At 41.1% G+C, this 25,594-nt stretch overlaps 1 protein-coding gene across 1 annotated transcript in view; it reads left to right on the plus strand.

Moving 5' to 3' along the window:
• The window catches only part of EBF2 (early B-cell factor 2), a 180,240-nt gene extending 161,178 nt beyond the window's left edge, over positions 1 to 19,062 (plus strand). The window contains exons 11-16 of the mRNA XM_004685383.2: positions 390 to 478; positions 1,812 to 1,877; positions 1,977 to 2,154; positions 3,671 to 3,856; positions 12,404 to 12,571; positions 16,211 to 19,062. Of these exons, the coding sequence (XP_004685440.1) occupies positions 390 to 478; positions 1,812 to 1,877; positions 1,977 to 2,154; positions 3,671 to 3,856; positions 12,404 to 12,571; positions 16,211 to 16,242 (719 nt within the window). The 3' untranslated portion in view covers positions 16,243 to 19,062. The remainder of the gene's footprint in view (positions 1 to 389; positions 479 to 1,811; positions 1,878 to 1,976; positions 2,155 to 3,670; positions 3,857 to 12,403; positions 12,572 to 16,210) is intronic.
• The last annotated feature ends 6,532 nt before the right edge of the window (positions 19,063 to 25,594 follow it).

Below are 25,594 nucleotides of genomic sequence, written 5' to 3' on the forward strand. Positions count from 1 at the left end.
AGAATTAATAGGCAATGAAGGAATACTGGACAAGAAAAGAGGAAAAGAATATAAAGGAACTTGATTTTCTTCATAAGAAACTGGGATGTGGTGAGTGTGCAGTATTTCTGATTATTTGAAAGTGAGCAGAGAGAATTATGGGCGTGTGTTTAAGGCAGAAATTATAACACAATTGTAATAACCTTGACATTTTGAAAAATTATTCTAATGGGAAAATGTTAAATTACTATAAATTTAAAGTTAGTGTGAATTAACAATTTCTAACTGATCATGTGTTATGCTCATAGATGGATAATATCAGAGCCTTTCTATTACCTGTGGAAGACTTAATTAGAATCTCTGCCTTATGACCAGGATACATACTCAGAGAAGAATTTTTTGTTTTTCAGCATTAAATGAACCCACCATAGACTATGGCTTCCAGAGGCTGCAGAAAGTCATCCCAAGGCATCCAGGGGATCCCGAGAGATTAGCTAAGGTAAAATGCTTTGGAAATATCCCTGTGAAAGCCTCCCTGTACAATTTCAGCAAACTGAGAAAAATTTGACAACTTAAGTCCCTTTAAAATTAAACAAGGCCATAAATTTTGACTAAGCTTTAGATACATGATGCACAGAAATTATTATGATTAATCGATGAGAATCTGGCCTATAAAATATATATACTACAAGAATATTTAGTTCCTAAAACATTGCCAACTTTATGAAAAATAAATAATAGTATAATTGCTTCAAAGTGTAACTTACCACTCCTATGAATTTAAATGCAATTTTATTTACCCATAATTGCATGGGTACGTTAACCCATAATCACATATTCATTGAAGACCTAGTATGCACACAGGTCTGTAATGAAGTGAAAAACACCTTCATATAAAATTGCCATAGAATATATCACTTTGAAATGAACTTGCTTATGAAAATTACATCATGAATCTAGCACATTATTTTAGCTTTTTACCTTATGAAAATTACATCATGAATCTAGCACATTATTTTAGCTTTTTACCTTTTAAAATGTGTCCATTTCTTAAGCATTCAATTAATGAGAAATTATTAAATTTGAACATTTATATTTTCACTTAAGCACAAAAATTTTAAAATACCACGTTCTCTTTTCTGTACTGTGAGTAAAATTCAAGTACTACAATTGCTTTCTACATCATACCTTTATTTTCCTCTTGGAAAAATCCCCAGCCCCACCATTAAATTAGATGATATCTGGAAAGTAGGTTAATAGCAATTTAAAAGGCTGTAAAAAACAGGAGGTGGAAAAGACAAAATGAGAGGGAAGGGATTACTGATTACTAATTCTCTCTGGTTAAAGTGAACGGGGGGGAAATATTATTGAAAGAATTCATCTTTATTAGAGTAAAATTTTGCAGAAATCATTGCCAAGATAATTTCAGTACTCTGGACAACTCCTTGGCAAGCTGCTACACTCAGGTCAATCAATGTTTCAAGAATATTTTGTTAATTAGAGTACCAGATTTTTTAGTGGAATCATCTGATAATAGTTTTTAATACAACTTGGATGACATTATTCATTTTAACCAACTCAATCCTTACTTAGTAGTTGTTTGTTTTGGTAGCACGACCATTTATGCCACCATTTTGTCAAAGGATTTATAAATTCCTTGTAGACACCTATTTATAGGGGCAGTTAGAGGTATGCTTATGTTCTACCCAAAACAGGACCCCTTGAGTGGTTATTGACATTTCAGGGGAGTGCCTGGACTTGGGACCTATATTTCCCTAGAGTTTACTATTTTGGGTTGCCCTTCCTTTATCTACCACCTTTTCTTTTTCTAGGAAATGCTGTTGAAAAGAGCTGCAGATCTAGTGGAGGCCCTCTATGGCACACCACACAATAACCAGGTTAGATGTTCCCAACTTGTCACGCTGTACTGTGGATTATATTGCACTGTGCTTTGACTCTTCATGCTGGATACCATGCTCACCTCCACTCTTTTTTAGGACATCATTTTGAAGCGAGCCGCGGATATTGCTGAAGCCCTCTACAGTGTCCCCAGGAATCCCAGCCAGATCCCAGCTCTCTCCAGCTCTCCAGCTCACAGTGGCATGATGGGAATCAATTCTTATGGCAGTCAGCTTGGGGTCAGCATCTCAGAGTCAACACAGGGAAATAATCAAGGTACTGCCTTTCTCAGAGCCTAAATATTTTTCAAAGGTTGCTTTTACCAGAATGGAAGAAAAATCACAGTGTGATTCATGTACCTTCAAGAAAGTGTGTTCCCAGAACTGCAAGACAATCAACGTTGGATTATCTTAGCATTATAGGCAGTACTTCGTTATATGTAATATATGGTAGTGTCTTATACATTAGAGTTTGAGCTTTTCATGTACCACATAGAATCCATTCATTGGAAATATTTAAGGATAAAGTTGACTATTATAAGTTTAGAAGGGCTTAGGCTAACTGAAACTAGATTGAGTCAAGTTTGTACTTCTGCTCTTGTGTAATCAGTTTGAAGAATGTTAAGAGGCTGAGTTATTATAGTTATCATCTGTTATACCCAGTCTCTCTTCCTAGTAACTGAGTCTGGCTTTATTTGGTAACTCCTCTTTGTGCATTACTCACATAGAAATATGTGAACTGTTGTGCTTTTAGAGTAAAAGTTATCTTCTAGTGGTTTTTGTCACTGAGGTTAATTTTACTAAGATGCTAAATTGGTCATAACTCATTTTCTAAAAGCAGTGGTTGTTCCTAATGATATCCGTAATCTTGGGATAGTTTCATTTCTAATTTAATTCATCCAATAGAAGGGAATTCCTCATTCTCATGTCCAGGATGAATTCTTACAGCAGGGTGGATGGAACTTATTATTACCTTTTTTCCCCAAATTTGGGTCACTTCTTAAATAGCTTTGGAGACAGCCATCCAAAGTGGGTTATTTCACAATAGATTAGGTGATGTCTCTGTACTGGGGTTTCATTCTGCTCACAGACTCAATTACTGATGCTTCCAAGTCCTCCGTCACAGAGCAGCATATTTAGATGAACTGCTCAACACTTTTTGAATGAAATGTTCCCCTCCTTACCCAGGGCATGGTAACAACTTTGATCTAACCTCTCCAAAGCTCTGATCAGCAGAGCCCTTGCAGCCCTTGAGATGTCATTAGGATGCCTTTCCCCCACCATTTCCAGAAAAGATGCCCTGGTGGCTTAAATTTGGAAACACTAGGTTAGCCGAGTTAAACCTGGTTATTTATCCTCTATATGAAAATCTTCAAAGAAGAGCTACAGAATACAACATCTGCCAACCTTTATTCGATCACAGAATAATTTTCTTAGTGATGCCCATTAGTCTCTCGTAGGGCGTAGTAGTGTCGTGTGTAGTGTGACTTGGAGCTATCACTACACTGCCATTAGTTACTCACTCTTCGATATGAGTCTGCAGTGACTGCACATTTGAAAGAGGAGGAAGGAGGACCTGTCAGGGATGTGGCCTTATGGAGGGTGAGGAAGGAAGAGGAAGATATAAAAAAGGTTGGCATGAACAGCGAGCATTCCACCCCTGCCCCAGGTCAGCCGCCCTGGCTTGGTTGGGCAGTATGTTAGAGTGTGGGACCGTGCGGCTCATGCCGCCAGGCCTGCCGCGCTCTGTGTGTGCACTGACTGACTGACTGAGCTTCTCCTCTGCCTTCCAGGATACATCCGCAACACGAGCAGCATCTCTCCACGGGGCTACTCTTCCAGCTCCACCCCCCAGCAGTCCAGTTACAGCACCTCCAGTAACAGTATGAATGGCTACAGCAACGTCCCCATGGCCAACCTCGGCGTGCCAGGGTCACCAGGATTTCTCAATGGCTCCCCCACTGGCTCCCCTTATGGAAGTAAGTGCCCCCTCCATCTTCCCAACCCTCCCTGCTTCTCTGTCTCTGTATTTTACTCTGCAGCCTTTTGAGGGTGAGTTGCATGCTCCATTTGACTGACTGATGGAGGTGCAGTCCGATGTCCTGGTGAAATAGCTTTCCTGCCTTTCATTCCTTTCCCTTAGCTGGACTTGGAATCTGTTGGTTATTCAAGGCCTCTGGGAGAAAGAAAAGGGGTGAAACATTCCCTTTTAACAGAAAGAGAGTATATATGGGTTGTGTAGATGACAGCAAAGAATTAAGATTCCATTTCAGATGACGTTGTACATACTCTTCATTAGACACTTTCGGATGTAGTGTTTTATTTCATCCTCATAGACCTCCAGAGGTCAGTGTTATTATCTCCAAGTCAGCAATTAACTGACTTCTCCAAGATCACACAGCTAGAATAGAACAGAGCAAGAGTTGGGACACAGAATTTATGACTTCAAGTTATTTTGTATATGACCCTACACTCCCTTCTTGCTCTGTTACGTGAGTCTACCCTCCCTACAGACCTCTAGAGAAATGAAAATGGACATTTTGTGGGAGTGTGATATATGGAGAAGAAACCTCTTAATCTTAGTCTATGAGCTAGCAACAAGCCAGATGCTCTAGAAAGTTATGAAAACTCACTCATGTTGCTTTCAGGGCGAAGCTGGGGGCTTACACAATGGTCCCAAGAGCCCGAGAGAATATGTGCTTTTCAAACCTACCGGGAATACGTCAGGCCAGAAGCTGCCAGAGAGAGTCTGAAGGGGCCGCGTGCAGTGTTTTGGTGTGCTGGATCTTATTGCAAGGCTCTGTAGCAGACCCGCCCAGAGCGGGTCCTCACGCCAGGAGCAGGTCAAGGACAGCACATGGCTGTTTTCTTCACAGCTCAGGAAACGCCGCAGTGGCGGTGCGGGTGGCCTGGCTCAGCCTCTGTGGTCTGTGGGCCCCTGGGTACACTAGCGCGTGACTTCTTTCTGGATTGTCTGCTTGACCTATGCCCTCGACACCCTACATGCTGCGGCAGGATGAGGTTGCAGGGCAGTGGAGGATACCTCTTCTAGTCCAGCTCAAGCCTTGCAGCTTCATAGACACGAGCTCTGTGTGTGTCATGTCAGGTGGCTCAGACCAGTTAGATGACGATCTAGTAGCAGCTTATTTAGCTGTTTGCTGTTACCTTGTTCCAAAAATATTTGGGGGGAATAGTAACAGTTGCATTGGTCGTATGAATGTCAAGAATGTAAGAAACCAAGATGAGAGAAATATATATGGTCAGGAAAGTTAGATGAATCCAAGACCTATATGGATGCCTTTTGGCCTTTACAAGGCAGCCATTGAATTGGCTCTACGATTACAAGATGGTCAGGCAGAGAGAGAGAGAAATCTTTGTTAAAAGATTTCATGTCTACATATTATTTTTTAATTTTTAGAAGCACAGGAGAAATGTGATTTTTCCGTCACTGAAATCTTGGAGAGCTTCTCTCTTGCATCCTTTAGAGACCGCACCCTGTGTGCACAAGGGCCATGTGCATCTCCCGCAGGTCCTGCGAGAGGTCTAGTTGTGGGAGAGCCACCGCCCAGCCACATGGTCTCATGATGGTGATGACAGGAAGAGGAATTCCCAGCTGCACCCCCTTCTACAGCTCCAAAAGCATTTTTACGTGAATCCAGTCAGATCCTCCGAGCAGCTTTGTCCATGGCTATACTAGTAATAGTTATTATCACGTTGCCTTATAATTCATGAAGGATTATGAAGTGACTTACTTAGGTAAGTCATAGACAAATAAATTGGAACTCGAACACATGTCATCGGATCAGAAACCATGTTTTTAAATTATTCAACAAAGTAGGAAATAGTTAATATATATCTAATAGCAATATTAGCTTGAACTATGTGATATGAGCTGGTTCTGATTTCCAAAAATGCCGATTACATAGGACTCAAGCATACATTTATGAATAAAATTCCCACAATTTCATTCATAAATGTCTTAGGTTAAGCCGTAGGACTTTTCATTTTTGTAGGCCAAAAATGGTTACTGTAATAATCAAGCATATTGTGTGGTGATAGGGACTGCAGGGGAGGAGAAAGAAAGATGAATGAAAATGCTCAGTTGAACGTCCATTGCTGGGTTTGTGTGAGCCGATAACACCCTTGGTAGGTGGGGACCCTTCTCTTTTTCTCAAGTGTCAGTTTTTTCCTCCGTCCTTTTTTGATCATTCAGTCCCACTGCCACAGGAAAAAATCACACCACAAATCCTCAAATCACCCATGAAAACAAGCCAGCATACTTGTAGAAAAAGGAAGGCAGTCTGCCCAAAGAGACTGGGAACAGAGTGAGGCGCTTCCCTGGCCGCTCTGGGTCCATGCACCCCCTGGACCTTCATTTTCAGAGGGAGGGTCTGAAGGAGTTGTACACCCAGAGTGGGAGTCTACACTGGGCGTTGATTACAACAGAAACTCCCCTACTGCAAAAGTACTGAATACCCCAAGGAGTCCATCACAATGGCATCTAACCATCCAGCTAAATCGTTACTTTTCTGGGGAGACAAAAGACAACAACAGGAGAAACCATTTTGTCAATTTGCTTGCTTGTGTCTGAAAACACCATGCTCGGATTTTTCATTTTCTTTTTTAAACGAGTCTGATGTGGCCAGGCCATGCCATAGAGTCATCACTTGCCAGAAACATTAAAAAGAAATAAAGCCAAGTCTCTCGGTCAAGTTGACTTGCATTACAGCCAACGTAGAGTATCAAAAACCTGCATCTTTACTGCTTTTGCTCTCACACCACTTCAAAAATGGCCAAACAGATGTTTTTTCAATTTCACATACAAACTTCACTTCCTGGCGGTAGCAGTGTGTGCCAAGTTCCAGCTCAGTGCAAGTTTTTATGGCTGAATTCTAAACCCCTGACAATAGGGGGTTATAATGAAATGCTGACAGACCCCTTAGCGCCAGCAAATGCAATGGCTCGATGCAAAGGAGGATATGTGCCCCGTGAGTTCCAGCTGGGCCTGTGCAAGCCAATCAATCCTTATAAGAAGAAAAGTGGTTTTTCCTTTACTCCCCATGTTCACGGAGATTTCTGGGCCAGACGTGCTTGCCTGTACTTTGGCCTCTATCCATACAGAGAGATGTCCAGAGAAATTCTCAGTTGGGAGTATGTGTAATTAGCTCTCCCAAAGATGGTCTACCCAACAAGCTTGCAACACCCAGGGGACCACTTCTTCTCAAGCAGAATAGCTACCGAGCAGATCCAAAATTTGGGACAGAATCCATACAGGCAGAAATCCAACCGGTCCTCTGGGAGCCCAACTTCACTTATACAGTGTAGACTATGGCCTGTATCGCACTATTTTTACATTGTCAAAAATAAATATCCGGGCATTTTCCTAGTGAGAGCATGAAATGATTTTTGTAGGAAATTTAGAAGATAGGAAATTGATTATAGTTTTCTGTTTTTAATGCATGTAGAATAATAATTTGTTCTACAATTGTAAGGATATTTAAATAAATATATAAATATACAGACAACACCGCATACCTTTCAAAAAAAAAAAAAAACTCCAAATGGATCATATCTAATGTATAATGCAAACTTCTAGAAGGTAATTTCAGATTAATTCTAGGTGACCTTGGATTTGGTAATGACTTTGTAAACTTGCAGCATCAAGAAGCATAGTCTCAGAAAGAAAAAAATAATAAGTAGAATTTCATTAAAATTTTAAAGTTCTGCCAAAGGAAGGGGTAAGAGAAAGAAGAGACAAATCACAGGTTGGGAATAAATATTTGCAAAACACATATCTGATATAGGATTATATTCACTACAACAAGCTCGTAAAATTCAGCAACACTAGAACAATTCTTTTGTGATTTTTTACTTAGTAAATGCATTCTGTGATTCAGCAGTTCTACCTTTATGCCATGTAAGAACCAATATTCCAATAGAAAAATAAATGATGCCATATTATTACATTGACATGTTATATTGCAAAAAAATTGCATCAACATGAATTCCAAAGACAAGATATTTAGCATAAACAAACAACTGAAAAAACTGCTTCAAAATGAACTTGTTGTACGAAACCTTGCTTATCAAGACAGACAGTATATTATCTGTTATATACACACAGAGAGACTAATGTATGCATTCTGGAAATACCTATATATCTATGTACTTATTTGTGTATCTGCGCATAGAGTAGTATAATAAAAGTGTGCATTGGTAATTGCCCAAAAAACAAAGAAAATTATTTTTTCCAATGAAAGCTTACTCCCACCATGAAAAACAACTTCTTTAACAATTTATTTCTATTGTCTTTTTCTTCAGCAAAGAAACAAATATGCTATTACAATAATAACAATCTCATTATGGACAACTTAAAAAGCATATATTTATACACAAAGACATAAAAATGACAGGCTCCATGCAGGATAACCATGGTTAACTTTTAAAGTATGAGCTTACAGTCATGGATAGACATGTCTGAAAACTCACTGTCTGCTGATGCACAGCTAACGGGACTCTGCCGTAGTATCAGTAAAAGAGAGAAGAGACAAAATGACGGGTCAGAGGCAGGGAGAGAGGCCCCGGAAAGATCTGTAGCCTAAGAGAACAGCTGTCAGCTGTGATGTTTGCAAAAAGTTAACTATAATGAACAAGTTTTTCCCAGAAATTTGAGAATTTTCAGTCTCTGTTTTTGTTTTGTAGCTACCTTGTTTAAAGGTAGTAAAGTCTTTAAAAAAGAAAGTTGGCATTAACATTCTCAAAAGCTATTAGGCCTTTTGATGAGAACGGTGTTATTTTTTAAGCAAAGAAATTCGTTTTCGATTTTAAAATTTTAATAACTTTCACTAGTTTCTTTTACATCAAAAGTAATACATGTTCATGCTAGCAAATTTTGAGTACATGGCTACATAAAAGCAATAAATTTAAGAATATTCATAATTCATCACTCAGTGATAACGCAGTGAAAGACTTGGCTGTATAGCACATCCTTTTCAACTTCTGCTTTGTATGCTTTTTGAAAAATGAAACTGTTATTTATGTAATCTTATTGATGCATCTGAAAGGCCATATCCTTCCATGTCATTAGGTATTCTTCTCTACCATTCGCTTTAATGGCTTCGAGTGTTCCATTGTAGGGACTTAATGTAAGTTTACTCTATTGCTGGTTATTTAAGTTCTTTCTTAATTTTTCATGATTATGAAAATGCCCTTGGATCTTTTTCCTACACATTCATGATTACCTCTTTGGGATTAATTTCTACAAATTAAATTACTAGGTCAAAAATATGCACATTCCATAATACTTTGGTATGTATCGCCGAAGTCCCTCCAGAGAGGTTACTGCTCCCCTTAGGAAAGGCAGAGTATCTGTCTCCCTGCCCTGTTAATTTTTTCTTAATCTTTATCAATTTGGTGAGTGGAAAATAACATCTCATTACTGTTTTAATTTGCATTTATTACTAATCAGTTTGAACGTTTATAGGTCTAGAAAGGTCTTTTGGTTATTTCCATTTCTCCTTCTGTGACTTTCCTTTTCATGCCCTTTACTCAGTTTTCTGTTGGCAGTTTTTCATTTTTTAATCAATTTACAAAATGTACTCGCTACTGAGGATATGGACATATCTAGATTGTGAGAGCAAATATTTTTCTAATCTGTCATTTGCCATGTGTGTGTGTGTATGGGTGTGAGTGTGCACGTGTGTTTGCTCCAGAAGTTTTTGCTGAGTGACAAGTCTATCTTTCGACATTCTATTTAGGCTTGTGGTTGTACAGATTGTGTAAATTATATAACCTACCTATTTTCTCCTACTATCATTTTATTTTTAGAAATATCTCCTAATCTAGTTAGATTTACCTTGGCATTTAACATCAGGAAACTCTAAATTTAATTTCTAAATGGCTAATATCTTGTTTTCATGCATTTACTTGTCCACTAATTTGAAGCGTCACCTTTATTAAGTATTAACTCCCAATTATATCCAGGGCAGTTTTGAATTCTGTTTTGTTCCAAAGACTTGCCTTCCTCTTTCTCTCTTTCTATGCAGTAGATACTATGATTTATGTAGATTTATTGTAAAGTAAGTGCCTCCCTAAAAGAAGTTTAAACTTAAATTTTTTAACAATTTTTTTCTGGTTTTTATGGTGTGGTTATGGTGTGGATAAACTTTAAAATTGTACTGTTGACATAAGGTACTTTTAGGGTTTTTACTATAGTTGTATTAAATTTTAAACTAATATATATATATGTAAATTTTATAAAAAATATTTTAAAGTCTTTTTTTAAGGATTTATTTATTTATGCATACAAGAGCTAGAGTATAGGCCAGAGGTATGGGGAGGTGGGGTGAGAGAGAATGGGGAGCAGGACAGGTGAATTGACTGAAATACACTACTGAGGGGAGCAGCGGGCAAGACAGGAAAGGTCTGCTGCACCATGTGGGTCACCTCCCTCACTGGGAGGTTGTAGATATTCGTTGTAGCTGCCTATAGCTTCATAGCGCGGAGACTTAACCCCTTACGTTACCAGGGAGGCCCTGTAAAAAAATATTTTTAAAAAAACATACTATGACTTTGTGCTTGGTTAATTCTACAACAACCTTTTCATGTCACTTAGTGAAGCCTGAGGTGACATGGATGGCTTCTACCAAGAGGCAAACATAGTTGATCTAATAAACCCTATTTAGGCTGGGATCTGTTGCTAGAAAAGAAGTGTTTGTAAAATGAGTCATATACTGAAAATACAGGAAAGCAAGTGTTTATGTATGTGCTTAATTTACCTTATAAAAACCTCCCTGTAACTTGGTGCACCAGGGGGTTCTGCTGTTGCAGACACAGAAAATAAAACATCACTTTGGTACCTGTGTGGGTCGTGGGTGTGGCAGAGATCAGACAGTGTGAAGCATTGCCTTCCGAGTCTCTGATTTTCTTAACAACAATTTTTGGAATGTCATTTAATTTCTCAAATTAAATTGGTTTTCAGAATTTTTATTCTTCTTTGGTCTCTAATACTGGGCATTACAGAAAGAGTGAGGTCGCTCCTCTCCACCTCCCCATTCCATGACGCTGAAGTCAAGACTAGACCAGGTTTTGCTTGTAGTCATGACAAAGATTCACTGCCAGTGAGTGACTCTCTAGCCTGTCTTCTTTTAGAATTAGCCCAATTTATTTGCTCCTTTATTTGCATTTTCAGGTATTGAGATTCTTCTGGGGCTTTACCCTCCTTTTTTATCTTTTCATTCATATTATTTGAAGAAACACAAAGGTTCACTCAGATGATGCTCTTTAAAGTAGAACTAAGTGTGGATAAGCAGTTATTAGATAAAATTCTTGTCTGGAAGTCTTTTGTGTGTAATCCAGCTGTAAAAGATATCCCATTGAAGGCATGCTGTGTGATTTCTCCCTCTCTAGAATACATATAACCCCAAGTATGTTTTTATGGAGAGGGGGAACGGGATGGAATCTCATACAGGATGTCAGAACATCTGACCTTCATTTCACATTGTATTTGCTCTTTGAACCATAAGTCACACTCATGTCCTCGCTTTCAAAATTTACTGTGTGGAGTAACTGGGCCACTGAGGATATGAAACTCTCCTGCCTTCATCATGGGGCTTGCCAGGAATTCTTTGACCAAGTCAGTGAGTTAATTTAGCATTCCAGATTATGCTAAAGTGAGTCCCTAAAACTTGACCTTCCAATGAGCACCAATCTAGTAGTTTTCCCCTGTGAACTCTAATTTACCCCTATCTTGAGCAAGTTAAACATTGAAAATCAGTTTATCTTCTTGTGTGATGTAACTCGGTGACCTATCTGACACTAAAAGGTGGGGCACTTCATTGTGTAAATTGCCTTTATTTTCCCTGGAAGTTGAAACACTCAGTTTTGGGCTCCCTTTAAGTAATTTTAGTGTTAATAGTGGTGATATTTTCTACACAGTACATCAGAGGAGCTTGAATTGCAGCTTTATTTCCCAGGAGCTCTGAAAGCAGAGGCAGAGAGATAACCTTCTTAGAGTAGTAAACTTTTCTGTTTCTTGAGAGAGTGGCCACAGAGACGGCCTCACACAGCAGATGCTAACCCTGCAGCTCAAACCTGAGCGCCCTGAGAGAGGCCGAGGAAGCAGAGCATTCCCAGATAGGACACCCTTTTGGGTGAAAAGCAAGCGTCCCTTCTTGAGTAGACGTGTTGAGCTTTCATTGGCTTCTACTCATGCGTTGAGACCTCTTTCGTGTCACTGCTGATGCCCTCCCAGCTGGCCCTGGCACGAGAGCTCTCTGCCCGCCGTGTCTCCTTCACCCTGTGTGGGTTCCAGCGGTAGGATTATCACCCTCTTAGTTGTTTTGTCTACTCCTCCCCCTGGACAGGGCAGGGCTGTTGCTCAATCGACATTTTTTCATTCCTGGAATCTGGAACGATGCCTGGAACAAGTCAGTAATTTCTCAGCTAATGTGTGCAGAGTGTGTTCTAGAGAAGAACTGAACTCCTAGCTGTGCCCTTTCTAAAAGGATTGTGCATTTGCTTTCCAGTCATGTCATCAAGTCCCACTGTTGGATCTTCTAGCACGTCCTCCATCCTCCCATTTTCCTCTTCGGTTTTTCCTGCTGTCAAACAGAAGAGTGCCTTTGCCCCTGTCATCAGGCCCCAAGGCTCCCCTTCGCCCGCCTGCTCCAGTGGCAATGGAAATGGATTCAGAGGTAAGCCAAGGTGCCACGCTGGCGTAAACACGCCGCCTCGCCACGGGCCGGCAAAGGAGCAGCAACAGCATAGCACGTTCTTCCATCTCTGGCTACACGGAGATGCTCTGCCCTCCCCTGCTCTGCTCTCCGTAGGACAGGAATAGCTTGTACAATTGGGCTAGCGTTGCCTCCAGGAGCAAGATGGGGGGAAACAGAGAAATTGGCCAACATGTCTGCCAGGCCCCAGAATTAACTGCTGTGGAACCAGGCTTAGCGCCAGGAGGGCCTGGGTGCCCTACTTCCCACAAGGTCAGGGTCACACCACTGCTTCCTGAAGGTGCCTGGGCAGATCAGCTGCACTCGGTGACGGCTGCTCCCTTCGCCAGCTGGCCCTCTGCAGTGCACACACATCTTGTGGTACAAATGGACACGATCCACCAGGATCTACAGCAAGTCCTGAGAATTCTGACTACACTGCTAGTCAAATTGATAGCAGGTGCCTGATGAGAGGTGAGGTAGGGAAGAAAGAAAAAAGACATACTGTTTCTAAGAACAAAAATTAATATCACCTGTCAAACCCATTTTTGAGCAATGTCCTAAAATTTAATATGACATGACATAACACAAATGTGATGAGTACATGAGAATCTAATCATCTCACTGTGAATGGGAGGCAGCTGGTGGCAAAAGAGCAAATTGGAAACTGCTGAGCACTATGGCGCCTGACGACACACATTATTTTTAGGCTGCTCCTCTGAGTCTTGACATGAAAATATCCACCACAAGTAGAGAGAGGTAGAACCAGAAAGGGCAGAAGTTGGGTTAACCCCTCGTGGAACCAAAAGCTCCGAGGCCCACAGTACATGAGCCACGCTGGCCCTGTCTCTTATAGGGGTTTTATGACGGTGCTTGGCCCTCTGGCCACTGGGGAGGCCTGGGAGGCTCCGTTAGCAGTCCCGGCCCTGCTGAGCTCTGGGAGGCACCCCGGGATGTGCTGGGCCACTTGTGGGGGCATTGCAATGCCCCAAAGTCAAGCAGGTTGACAGAGGCACCTTCAGGGGTGATCTGAAGATCTCACCCCCGGGAGAGCCCCTGGGAGTTCTCTTTCCTCTCACTAGACAACGCAGCTGGTCTCCACGCCACCCAATGTGTGGGTAGTTGGAAGCGCTCATACATTTGAACATAGTTTTTGTTTTTACCCAGACATCTGCTCCACAGAGCAGCAGCCTCAGCGAGTAGCTCAGTGTCTCCACCTGCCCCGTCTCTCACCAGAGACATCTTTTTTCACCCATTGCTGGGAGGGACGCCTGAGGAGGGGAGCCAGTGTAGACAGAAAAAGGCTTTCAGAGGCCTTGTCTCCTGTTGCTGCTCACTTCAGACCAAGGGAACAGGAGCTGAGGGCCCTGCAATCCAAGGTGTCTGTTGACGCTGAGAGAGAGGGACCCTGTCCAGTCATGGTGGAAAGGTCGTTGATTGCAGGGGCACAGAAGAGAAGTCCCTCTCTTTAGAAACAGTAGGAGGGTGAGCTTGTGGGTCATGGGGGTAGGGAGGGTTGGTGCCTCTCTAAGACACTTGTTGCTGACCACTACACAGGATGTGAGTTCTGTACACAGCGCCCTTATCCTAGCCTCACATGCATTCTGAGGGGAAGGTCAGACCATGATCGCCATCTTTAGTTTAAGTGTCTTGCCCAAGGCCATATAGTGACTCATGACATGAACTCGGACGTATTGACCCCAAGGCCTGTGTGCTGGCTGATAGCCGGTTCTTTCTCTTGGGACAAGAGTAGTGTTAAGTCTTCACTCTTCACCCACCCCTCCTCTCCGCCTCACCAGAGTGGAGTCTTGTTTTCCCATGAAAATTCTTCTAAGGTTGAAGAAATCACAGAGTACAATGATGCATCCCTTCTCCCCATGAAATGCTTCCATTTCCCCGCCTAAATTCTGCTTCCTGTGTGTTGGCTGTGGGCGCTACAGGCAGAAAGTTGGGGTCAGCGTGATTACATCCAGCCCATGTTGTGCCCGATGTGAGACAAGGAAAGAAAGTCTGTGAAATATATTGTTCTTCCAGCAGGCAATACATCTTGTTCTTCAAGCAGCACTGCCCTTTTAATAAACTCCTTAAGCATCTCTCTAAGGACCCTAGGTAGGAGGCTGATGAGTTTTAAGTGTAATAGACGAGATAAAGTTGAAAATCAGAGCCCCCCTGCTAGGGAGCTGTCTGTGCTGTGTTCTCTGTCCTGCCCTCTGCCTCACTCATCAGGCATTAACAGTTGATGAGTATAGACTGTCAAGATAATATTATATACTATATGCCTGATTCATTTTTCAGCTCCCTCCAGGAAAAAAGTAAAATAAAATAAAATAAAATAACCTCCTACACTCCGGGATAATTACCAGGGTTGTGCTATCTCTAAATCATCAGGGAGTGTCCAGAATTGAACTGCCTTTATTGAAAAGTTACATCGATTCAATATATAGTAATACAGGCAAAAATAATTAAGGCTTTGCTTGCTGTGTAAGACCTTAATCCAGATCGCACAAACATTCAATAAAAGGCTGTATGGGCAGAGAACGAGATGGCTGAGAATTTTGCCCTGGAAGAGTCGGCGGTGTGGAAAGAGAAAGGGAAAAGGGTCACAGGAGGATGGAGATGTGGGGAGCAGGAGGAATTTTGGTCATTTGCTTGTAAGTGTAGTCAGCACAACTCAGAAAATGCTACCATGATGTTTGATCAGCCCTAGGTGAGATATAAATAATAAAACTTCAGGAATCAAATTCTGGATATGATTTGACCTTGTGATGCTTCCAGTTTCCAAAAATGAGAAATTGTTAAGTTTCATCACCTAAACTCCAAGGCAGGGGACGTGCATGTTACTGTATGATTTTTCATCATTGTGGGGAGCCTACTTTAGTTCCCTTATCAAGGAGAAACCTTGGACATGATGACCCCCGACAGTCTTATCTGTATTCTCTTGACCAAATGGGGAAACACTGGACACTGTATGTGCATAAGAGTGAAGTGTGAAAATTGGGGTGACTTCCAAATGAAGGACTAATGCCTTCTATTCCCATAACTCCGCATTCACTACTAGTGAATGAACACCCCACATCAGCAGCGAGCCCCAAAGGAAGATGAGCTAGTCAGAAAAATATGTAAGCTAACCAATTTCAACTGGAATGGGAAAAAGCTTAGGATGGGAAGAAAGTGAGTTTGTTAGAAATGCCTAGTAAGCAGTCAATGGAATCAGCTCCTGGAGTGTTCTTTCCTGTTCCAGCTAAGGGATTTGGCACTGTGTCATCTCTGCATTGGTTTGAATAATGATGAAAAATAGATTGAATTTAATTTATATGCTTATATCTGCCATGTCATTTATACGACCTATTAATATAAAACAAAACAAAACAAAACATAACTCTTGGCCTCTCAAGCAAAGTCCATCGGGCTTTGTCTGTGTTTCAGGAGCTTGGTGGGACTTTGGTGCTTCTGACGGGCTGTCTGCTTGGACAAATCTCGAGAAAATGGGTCTTATCCTCCACTGAGGGCAGCATCTCCTCAGACTGTAAAGATCGTCAATCCACCTCCTGTACCTCTCTCTTGGTTATGGACTCGAGGGTAGTGTCCCCCAATTTCATTTTTGTGCCTCTTTCCTTACAGCCATGACCGGATTAGTTGTGCCCCCGATGTAAAGAAGAGGAAGAACTGCTTTCTTATAGCACAAAACTACTTACTTTGATGGACCAATAATGAAGAGAACACTCTGGGCTCCTTCAGGGGAGCTGAGTCCCCGGATGAACACGATGGACAGACTTGGGTACCCAGGAGCCTACATCTCACCTGGTCTCATGTTCCTCATGTGGCCTTGATGGGGCCACACAAACTCACCCTTTTGTGGGGAAGGACAAAAGTGTCATTGACGTAGTCAGTGCTAAGAGCAGAAATGCAATTCTTTGTTATGAACATTATGAGAACCACCTTCCTATGTTTGTAAAATATTTAAGAAAAAAATTGGCAAACAATTCATGCTTAATATTTTGGATACTATTTGTTTTTCTTTGTAGGAAAAAAAAAGTTGAAAGTTTCTATTTTCTATGAAGCCTTTCAGATACCAATTTAGTTTATGCAGAAAAAAAAAATGAACAAAACAGGGTACCAGCATGGAAGACTTTCTTAAAACGAAACCTGAATTGAATGATAAAATGTTGTTGTATGTGTGTTTGCTTATAGTTTAATCTCTTAAAAAAATCAAAAAAGGGAAAAATTTTAAAATGTTTTACAATTATTTAAATAAATAAACGTGTAACTTATTGTAAGTAGAAGTAGAGATTAAGACCTTTTTGGAGGAGAGAGAAATTTCTCTTCCTGATGTAAAATGAAAATGATGCAAAATGTAGTAACAAGTTTAAACAGTGTGTGATTATTACTACAGTTACTTACTAGACTCTCACCCCACCCTACACCCCCCTCTTTTTCCATCATTTGATTGACCCATGAAACATGTATTTCATGTAGATTCCTGCAGACAAGCTGATGCAGAAACAGATTCAAGTTCATGCACATGCACGAATACTCCAGTCCACCGCTTCATCCCCAGCTCCGTCTGCTTTCTAAGTTAGTCTCTATGTCCCTTTGGTATTCGCCAAGTTTTTTTTAAGGTTATATTAGCTCTCAGAATTCCTGCATTAGCAGCGCAGACAATTCCCATGTCTTAGAGAAGCCCAGTCCTCTCTAAATTCCGCTCGAGAAAGAAATATTTCACCCTAAAAATGAATCAAAGCCACATGACTCTCCCATGTAGGCAACCCCTTTGGGGTCCTCATCTCTCCCACCCCCGCCAACAGAGCCACACACTCCTCTTTGGTTACCTGCCTCACCACTGAGCTTCGGAAACAGGTTTTGAAGAAGACAATTCTGCTTCTTGGATCCTTTAACATCGATATTAAAATGTCCACTTTTTTCTCTGCAGATTTTTCTTTCATTGCTTTTCAAATCTCTTGAAAAATACGTGTATCCAACTTGACACAGTTTCCAGGCAAGAGTGGGAAGGGAAATGGAAGAAGGACGTTAAAAGCCCTACATCCTTTTCTGATGTTTAAAGAAAGCGTTTTTAGAATCCTGGTAGGGTCAGAGATGAGGAATCTGTGTTTTACACAGCACAGTCCCCCAGAGCTGTGCGGGGCTCTGTCCTGGGACTAGCTCTTATGAGGAAAGTCCTTACAGGAGCCACTAGCAGTGGCTGAATCTTGAAAGCCTGTGTGATCTTGGAGATGTATCTGCAGTCACCTGGATTTCCAACAAGGATGCCATTCTTTGGAGGTCAGGGTTCTCCCTGTTGACCTTGGCATCACTGTGGAGTCTATACATAGACTTTGACTTGGGGTTCTTGGTTGGGGTTTTGACATTAGAAATTGATGCAGCTCTTATGAAGAAAACATTGGTGCTGCATCTGGGCCAATTTTAGACAACCTCGTCCATTCTGCCTCTCTTCTGTTTGCCCCATGGATACATGCTCATACCTATCCAACCTTCAGTAAACTTACTTTGCCTTTAATCTGTTAAGGAATCAACTAACATGACCCACATCTTATTTCTATGCACATGAGAATCCAAGGTTTTGGAAACCTGGCTGGCTTAGCATTGCTGGTAACAGCTCCTCAGAGTCAGGACTTAAAGCACCAAAACAGAGGGAAGCACACGAGAGGGAGTTCCTGGTGAAAAACTGAGGGATGGGGAGGAATCTGAGGAACACAGACATTCCCATCTAAAGTGAAGGCAGAAGAAAATTAAGCATGTTTAGATCTGGATTTGAGCCAATCCAACATAAGGAAATGTTTTTTTTTAAGTAGCATTGCTTTTAGAACCTGTGAATTTTGCTCTTGCATGAAGGTGAGTGCAGTACTGTCTTCAAAATGATTGTAGAAATTGTTGGTAGCTTTACACCGAAAAATGTGTGTAACTAAATACCAGACACCCTTGACCATTCAGCTAGGACCTTGGCAGCCACAGATTTATTTAATTGTACAAATGTGTGTAAGGATTATTTTTAGTGTACTAATAAATTAAAAACAAAGCAACTCTGTTCTCTTCCTCTTTAGTCATTGCTGTTGAATCATCCAGTCCCAGGTTATTTTTGTGCCACTTGGAATACAAGTATTTCTATAGGTAATGACAAATTCTGTCCTATCTTTGTAAGAGGAGCTGTGTAAGATTTTTCATTTAAAGGAACAATTTGCTTCATTATTTATCTCATTTTTTGGTTATAGCATCGTAATTTTTCCCAGTTTTCTTTGCACATTTCAATATGCATGGTTTAAAAACCATTATCTTCTCTACCTTTTGTACAGTAAGGTTTCATTTTCAAACTGTATAGTTTCATTTTATTGTTTTGCTTTGTCAGTTATATACAGTATAAAGTTGCTATGCACAGAGCTTTTTGTAAAGACAGCTTTTTTTTGTTTACTGTTTTTAATGGTCTTACTTATGAAAGAATATCTTGTTTGTAAAATGAATATGTCTACTTCAGTTTTAAACTTTAAATTATCCTAACAAAAAATAAAATTTTTGTACTGTAAAAATGATTGGAACTATGGCTTTTTTTTTTTAGAAGGAGAAATATTCAATTTGGGACTAATTTTGAAGTTTGGGGATTTTCTCATTGACATGAAAAATGTTAAAAAATGCCTATGTAGAAAAGAAAGTGTATGAGTGCATGGCTTTAGCCCATCTTTCTGCCCTTACTGATACCTCTGTCTGATCAAATTCCTTTATAAAAACTCAAAGAAGCCCACTTTTATGTTGGATTTTACCTATAAGGAATTCTTTCTTAAATACATGTGTGTGTGTGTGTGTGCAGGTTTATTATAGAAAGGGAAAGGAACTTGGGGAAGCTTTCAGAGACACAGCAGGCAGGAAGAGCTGCCCCTGAGAGGGACAGGTTTGTGAAATGAGAGCCCCACACAGTCACAGGAGATACATGCACGACAGCCTGTGATGAATTCTTCTGTAGGTGGGCTGTTGACCTCCATTGGAAATTGGTGAGCAAATGTTGTAACCTATCCATCAGACACTGGGTGAAGATTTAGAGGCTGGACACAAAGACTTGATGCATATACTGAAATCACAGGAAGAAAGTAAGACGTGTTCCCATAAAGGAAATAACCCACCAAAGATAGCTGGTGCGGGAGATGGGAGAAGAAGCAACAGAGAGGGGTGTGATGGTCAGGGAGGGCTCCCAGGGGGAGGCAGGGTTGGATGGGCCTTTGAAGAATGGAAGGAATTTTGGAATTAAGGTTGATGGTGAGCATTGGTGATTGGAAGGTGATTGTGAACAAAGACACATAAAGGGAAATTCACCAAGTATATTTAGGAGAGTGTGATCCTATATGTAATTTTCAACTGGAATACTCATAAGCATACTTGCTATTGGTTTATTTCATTTCTATCTTCAAAAGAAATGAATTGTGTTCCTTGTGGAAGTGGATGAGATATTCTTTCTAATCCCTGAACCACAAAGCCCCTGGAGTTATGTTTTTCTGTTGACAACCAGCTCTCCACTACACTGCTGTTGGTCTCTCATCTGTAGACCTCTGGTTAACCATCATCTACCCAAGGAGGCCTTTGCTGATGTTTGACCATGCAGGTTTCCCACTTACTCTTAAGATTTTTTAAGATTTTACTTATTTTGTGTAGAAGAACTGGGGTGTAGCCCAGAAGTGTGTGGGTGGGGGTTGGGGTGGGGGGGCTGAGGATTCAACAGAGACAGAGTGGGGAGAGAACAGGGAGATCTACTGAAATGCACTGCTGAGGGGAGCAGTGGGGAGACAGGAGAGGTCTGCTGTGCCATATGGGTCAGCTACCTGGCCCGGGATTGAACTCAGGACACTGTGGTAGCTTAACCCCTAGGCCACCAGGGAGGCCCTCCTACTTACTTTTTTATCTGTTCTCTCTTTGTGTCTTCGCCATAACTTGCAATTGTTTGTTGTCCACTTTAGACTTTAGACTTAGACGGATAGGGACTATACTGTCTCATACACTCTGTGGAGCGCTGAGTTCTGTGCCTGAGGACCCCAACGAAACCTTATGGAAGGAGTGAAGAGCAGACTGAATTCTAATCCCCCGAGGCAACTCTGTCTTGTCATGTGGGAGAGGTAACTGATCTGTCACCAATGATCGAAAATAGCATCACTTTGAGAATCCACTCCTTTGGGATTATCTTGTCAGTCAACTAATCAAGAAAAAAAAATGTTGAAGTGTGTCTATAATGTAATATGGCTTATTGTGTAATACACATAAGAGACTCAAGATGGGAGGACATCAAGGAAGAAGAGACCTCTGTCAGGTATAGTCTCTTGGTAGGCTTTTTTGCTCCTTGGTTCTGACCTTAGCTGGTGTGGATTTTCGTGCTGTTCATATGTAATTCCAGAACCGGAGTTGGCATTTTTTATGGGGACACACATCCCATTCCTAGTCCAGACACAACACTGACCTTCTTGATCACACACTTGCATCTCAAAGACCTCATGCATTTACAACTGCAAGAAGTTCAGAGTGGCTTTAGGGCGTGGAATGAGAGAGTGATAAGATTTAAAACCTAAGAATTAGATGGCAGTAGGCCCTAAGGCATTGTGTTCTCCACCCCAGAATTTAGGCTTTACCTTGTGAGACTCAGCCATAGGTACAAGGATTTTTCTTCTTCTTCTTTTTTTTATATTTATTGTGTAACACTGTTGAATTTGGATTTCTCCCCTCAGGTGTAGTCCCCATAGTTCTTCCACCACCAGAGCACCCGGAACCCGTCACTACAGGCCGCTGAGCATTTCCCCATCCTCTGCCCGCCTGCCCTGCCCCCTTCCGGGCCTGCTTGCCTTTGATCTATGGTTACCTTGCAAGTCGTTTTTTTTTTTTTTACTGACCCTTTGTTCAGAAGGATCTTAAATCAAGGAGAGACACTGCTAACTACAGGGTGGATTAGCAGTAAGGAGACCAAATAAGTAAAAGTGAAGACAGCTGACAAATACCTGTTTACCCTGCCAGTGTCTGGAACTGTCAAAAGTTCGAGAAAAGTATGTAGAACCATGTACCATGCTAACAGAAATTCTGACTTCAGAGAACGTGTGTGTGTATACACACACACACACACACACACATATATATAATATAGATATATACTATTGTTAATATGATTAAATGAAAAACATACAGAGTATGAAGCATCACACAAGCTGAATTTTTGTTTCTATTCTTTTTTTTAGAGACTTACTTATTTATGCATACAGAACTGGGATACAAGTCAGGGCTGTGGGGGGTGAGAGGAGTCACTAAAGACAGCAGCTGGAAGACAGGAGATGTCTGCCACACCAAGTGTGTCACCTCCCTGGCAGGGGATCAAACCTGTACTGCAGTGGCTGCAGACAGCTTCATAGTGCTGTGATTTAACTTGTTGAGCCACTAGGGAGGACCTTTGTTTCTATTCTACTCGGGGCACTACTCTAGCTCTAGCTGATAGACCAGTACTTGGTACAGATCACCTAGTTATTCAATAAAATATGAATGATTGAGTGAGTCTGTATTTTGCTTACATGTGACAGAGGCTCACTGAACTCAACAACAGCTGCAGCACGTGCTTCCAGAGCCCACAGATTGGGAGTGCACCCCAGGCCTGCCCTTCCTGTGTGCGAGGGTGATGGGGGGGGGGGTAGATAGCCCTGGGCCTCAGCCTCCTCTGGATCATTGCTATTGTTGCTTTGTTTTGGTTATTTCAACATTTTTTCCAACCTCAAGTTTGATATGTTACATTTGAAAATGCAGAACTATAATACCTGGTCCTGCCTTGGGGTCAGTGAACACCTTCCTTGCATGGCCCCAACTGCTTCTCAGCCAGCAGCTAAGAAGGGAAGCCCTGACGGAACGGAAAGAGACCCTCCTGGGACTGTTTTGTGGACAAAAGATGGAACAGCAACGGGAACAAGTATTTGCCCAGGGAAATGCTTTGAACCAACAGAAAAAATTAGGACGGAACCATAGGCCTTAAGCCCAGGATTGGCTCTCATGTGCTCTTCCCTTTGGGGGGTGCTACACAGATGGTCCCATTTCATCGTATGTGATGTAAAAAAAAAAGGGGGGGGTGGTAAAAGGATGTGTCCCAATCACCAGACAGCTTTCTTCCACTCAACATTAAGAAGAATGTTTTTTATCATGGACCAGAACATCTGGCATGTCATGTGTCATGAATAAGACTTTCGAGGACAAAGAAAGCATTGTTTTCAGTTCCAGATTTTCACCAGTCCAAGAGTGTGAACCCATGAAAAATTGCTTTTAAGAACAAAATGAGACCAGAATGACTTCTAATAGCAAATCCAAATATTTACTGTTTCAGAACCACCGAAGAGTAAAATGGTTGATGGAACTCTAATTGCCTCAAAGATTGTAACATTGGTACATTTGAAATATTGTGGTCATGAAAATTAATACATGTTGTTACTAATAAAAATGATAATGAGTAATACAGTAACAACCCTAAACTTTCATTCTATGCACTGTGGAGCAGCAGGAGAAGGGTGAGCCCTGGAATCAGCAGGCCTGAGTTCGAATCCTCCCTCCACTCCTTATAACGGAAAGCTATCTTCATGAGCTGAAATTTCACCCTTTGTAAAACCGACGATAAAACGATCTTTAAGCCAAGATTTTTTTCCTGCCAAGATTTTCAGGAGGTTTAAATAAAATAAAATGAAAGTGGCAGAGTAGTAAGTGTTCAACTCTTGACAATTTTGTTTCTTTCTCCTTAGCTTTGGATAACAATTAACATGTGTTTATGTGGAAAACCACCCATCACTCCTCCCTTACAACTTCTCCAGCAGCACTGAATAGAGGATTTTATTAATTAGTCAGTGTTTGTGAAACACTTCCAGGAGCAAAGTGTTGGGTGTGGAACAGCACCATTTACATCACAATACACAAGTTGGCTGCTCCTTTAAGTGGGTGCACTTACAATGGCGGCGCCTAATAGTGTGCTCCAGGCAGTCAGGAGCCAAAGTGCAATAGACAGACACTTCTGGAAAGACAGTATTTTCCAGAACCCTCTAATAGTTGATGAGAAACCAGTGAAAAGAAGTCAAAAGTTGATCTAACTGAATAACACAAATTCTTTGAGCGACAACTTTTTCCAACAAGAAGGGTGATCCCCCCGCCACCCGTTTCACATCATCTTGCTCTTGCAGATTTTTGAGCAGAAAATGAAAATCAGTTCTACATGGAGAAAGGCCACTTTCCTCAGGTGAGGGTTCATAGAACTCTGGGGGAGAAGCGTGAGGTCCTGTGGAAAGTGTGGTCTCTAACTGATCACTAAATATTTAGTTCTCCTCTGCTTAACTCTGCACAGCTCCAAGTCGTTTCAACAAAATGACATCTCTCACTGCAAAGGAATGTGGTTAATATTCAATCTGTTGATGCTATGATTTTTGATTGCTTTTATTTTACTGTTTTCATTTTAAATGGCATATATGAAAACATAAGAATTTAATCTAGGCAACTCTCCTGCCCACCTGTGACTACGTGGTCATTTCTTAACAAGCCTGAGCTTTCCAGAGGCAGCTCTTCCTGCCCGCTGTGTCTGTGCAAGCATCTTCTCCACTCCTTTTTTAATATAATAAACGTGCCCTTTTGCATATTAAAAGAAAAAGAATTTGATCTCAAATTTTAGTTCAATGCAAACCTTAGCACAATGATTTATGAAAGTCTGTGGCTTTTGTAGGATTTTTCTTTCTTTAGTTTCTGCCCTGCCTTTATTTTCTAAATTTGAGCAACAGTGGACTATGGAATGAAAAAAGGAAAGAAAAGTCATGGTACCTTACAAATTGGGTCACCATTCCTTAATAATCAAGGCTTTGCTAATGTTAATTCCTATGTTCTATAATTCAGCATCAATGAAAGAAATCTCCATGTATTATTATTCCAGTGTTTCATTTTGCCTCTGAGTTATGTTCATAGCCACAAATCCCAGCCAAGGACCTATTGAATAATTGTCCCCACATGTAACATTTTCCTGGTGATGTTTTCCTCTCCTTGGTTCTATGAAATATAGAAATGTGTTTCTAATTATTAGTGGAACCACCTGGTAACTGTACTGTATCTTCTCAATAATATGATTCATTTAACATATAGTTTTGTAGGGTTCAGAGTCATCTTTGACACGGTCCAAGAAAAATCAGTTACTGGAATGACCTCACATAGCACAGCTAACCTATAACCAAGGTGATTGTATTTTGTAAGCCAAAAATCAGAATGGATAACTTGTCAAGTATAAGTATATCTGAAGTTGAAGTTCCTGAAAAATCCAGGATATACAGATTTCCATGACATCAGCCCCCAAATCAGCTACTAAGTGATGCTCTTTTATTTTTGAGACTAGCGAGTGACTGGTTCTTGTCTCCACCAGCCTTTGTATGTGTGGGCTGAGACTCAAGAACCTATCACCTCCCTGAGTTTGCTGAGTTTACTCAGTGAGAGCAAGAGAGAAAATCTCAGTTTTCACTCAAGAGGTGAGCACAGACATCAAACCAATTTGGGGAAACTTACTCTGACTTTGCAGGGCACCCCCCCCCGCCCCAAATCTCTTTCCTTCTACAATAGAAACTGGCCCTTCCTTCTGGCTTAGTGAAGTTGCTGTGTCCAGTGTCCTGGGGAAAGACTCATACATTAAGCGAAATATTTTCTCTATGTGGACTCAGATTATACTGGCCATGGGTCTACGGTAATTTAAGAGAATAGTTTCCATGCTGATAACCACTCTTTTTCCTTCTTAATTATTTGCCTCATCTCTGTTCAGTAGGAAAGTCAAAGGGAGAAGAGATAAAACAAAGAAAGAGCACAGTATGCATGCAATCCTAACACAGAGAACAGAAGTTTCTAGCATGGCATCATGGAACATGCCAAAGAAAAATTCAGTAAGTGAATTCTCAGTGGCCTGAGGCATAAGGAGAAGTCAAAGAGAAATAGGAAGTAACACCAAGATTCTGTCCTACAGGACATATTTTAATGTGGAGA

The sequence above is a fragment of the Condylura cristata genome, unplaced genomic scaffold (genome assembly GCF_000260355.1).
Source record: "Condylura cristata isolate star-nosed mole 26May11 unplaced genomic scaffold, ConCri1.0 scaffold00018, whole genome shotgun sequence".
Classification (NCBI taxonomy): domain Eukaryota; kingdom Metazoa; phylum Chordata; class Mammalia; order Eulipotyphla; family Talpidae; genus Condylura; species Condylura cristata.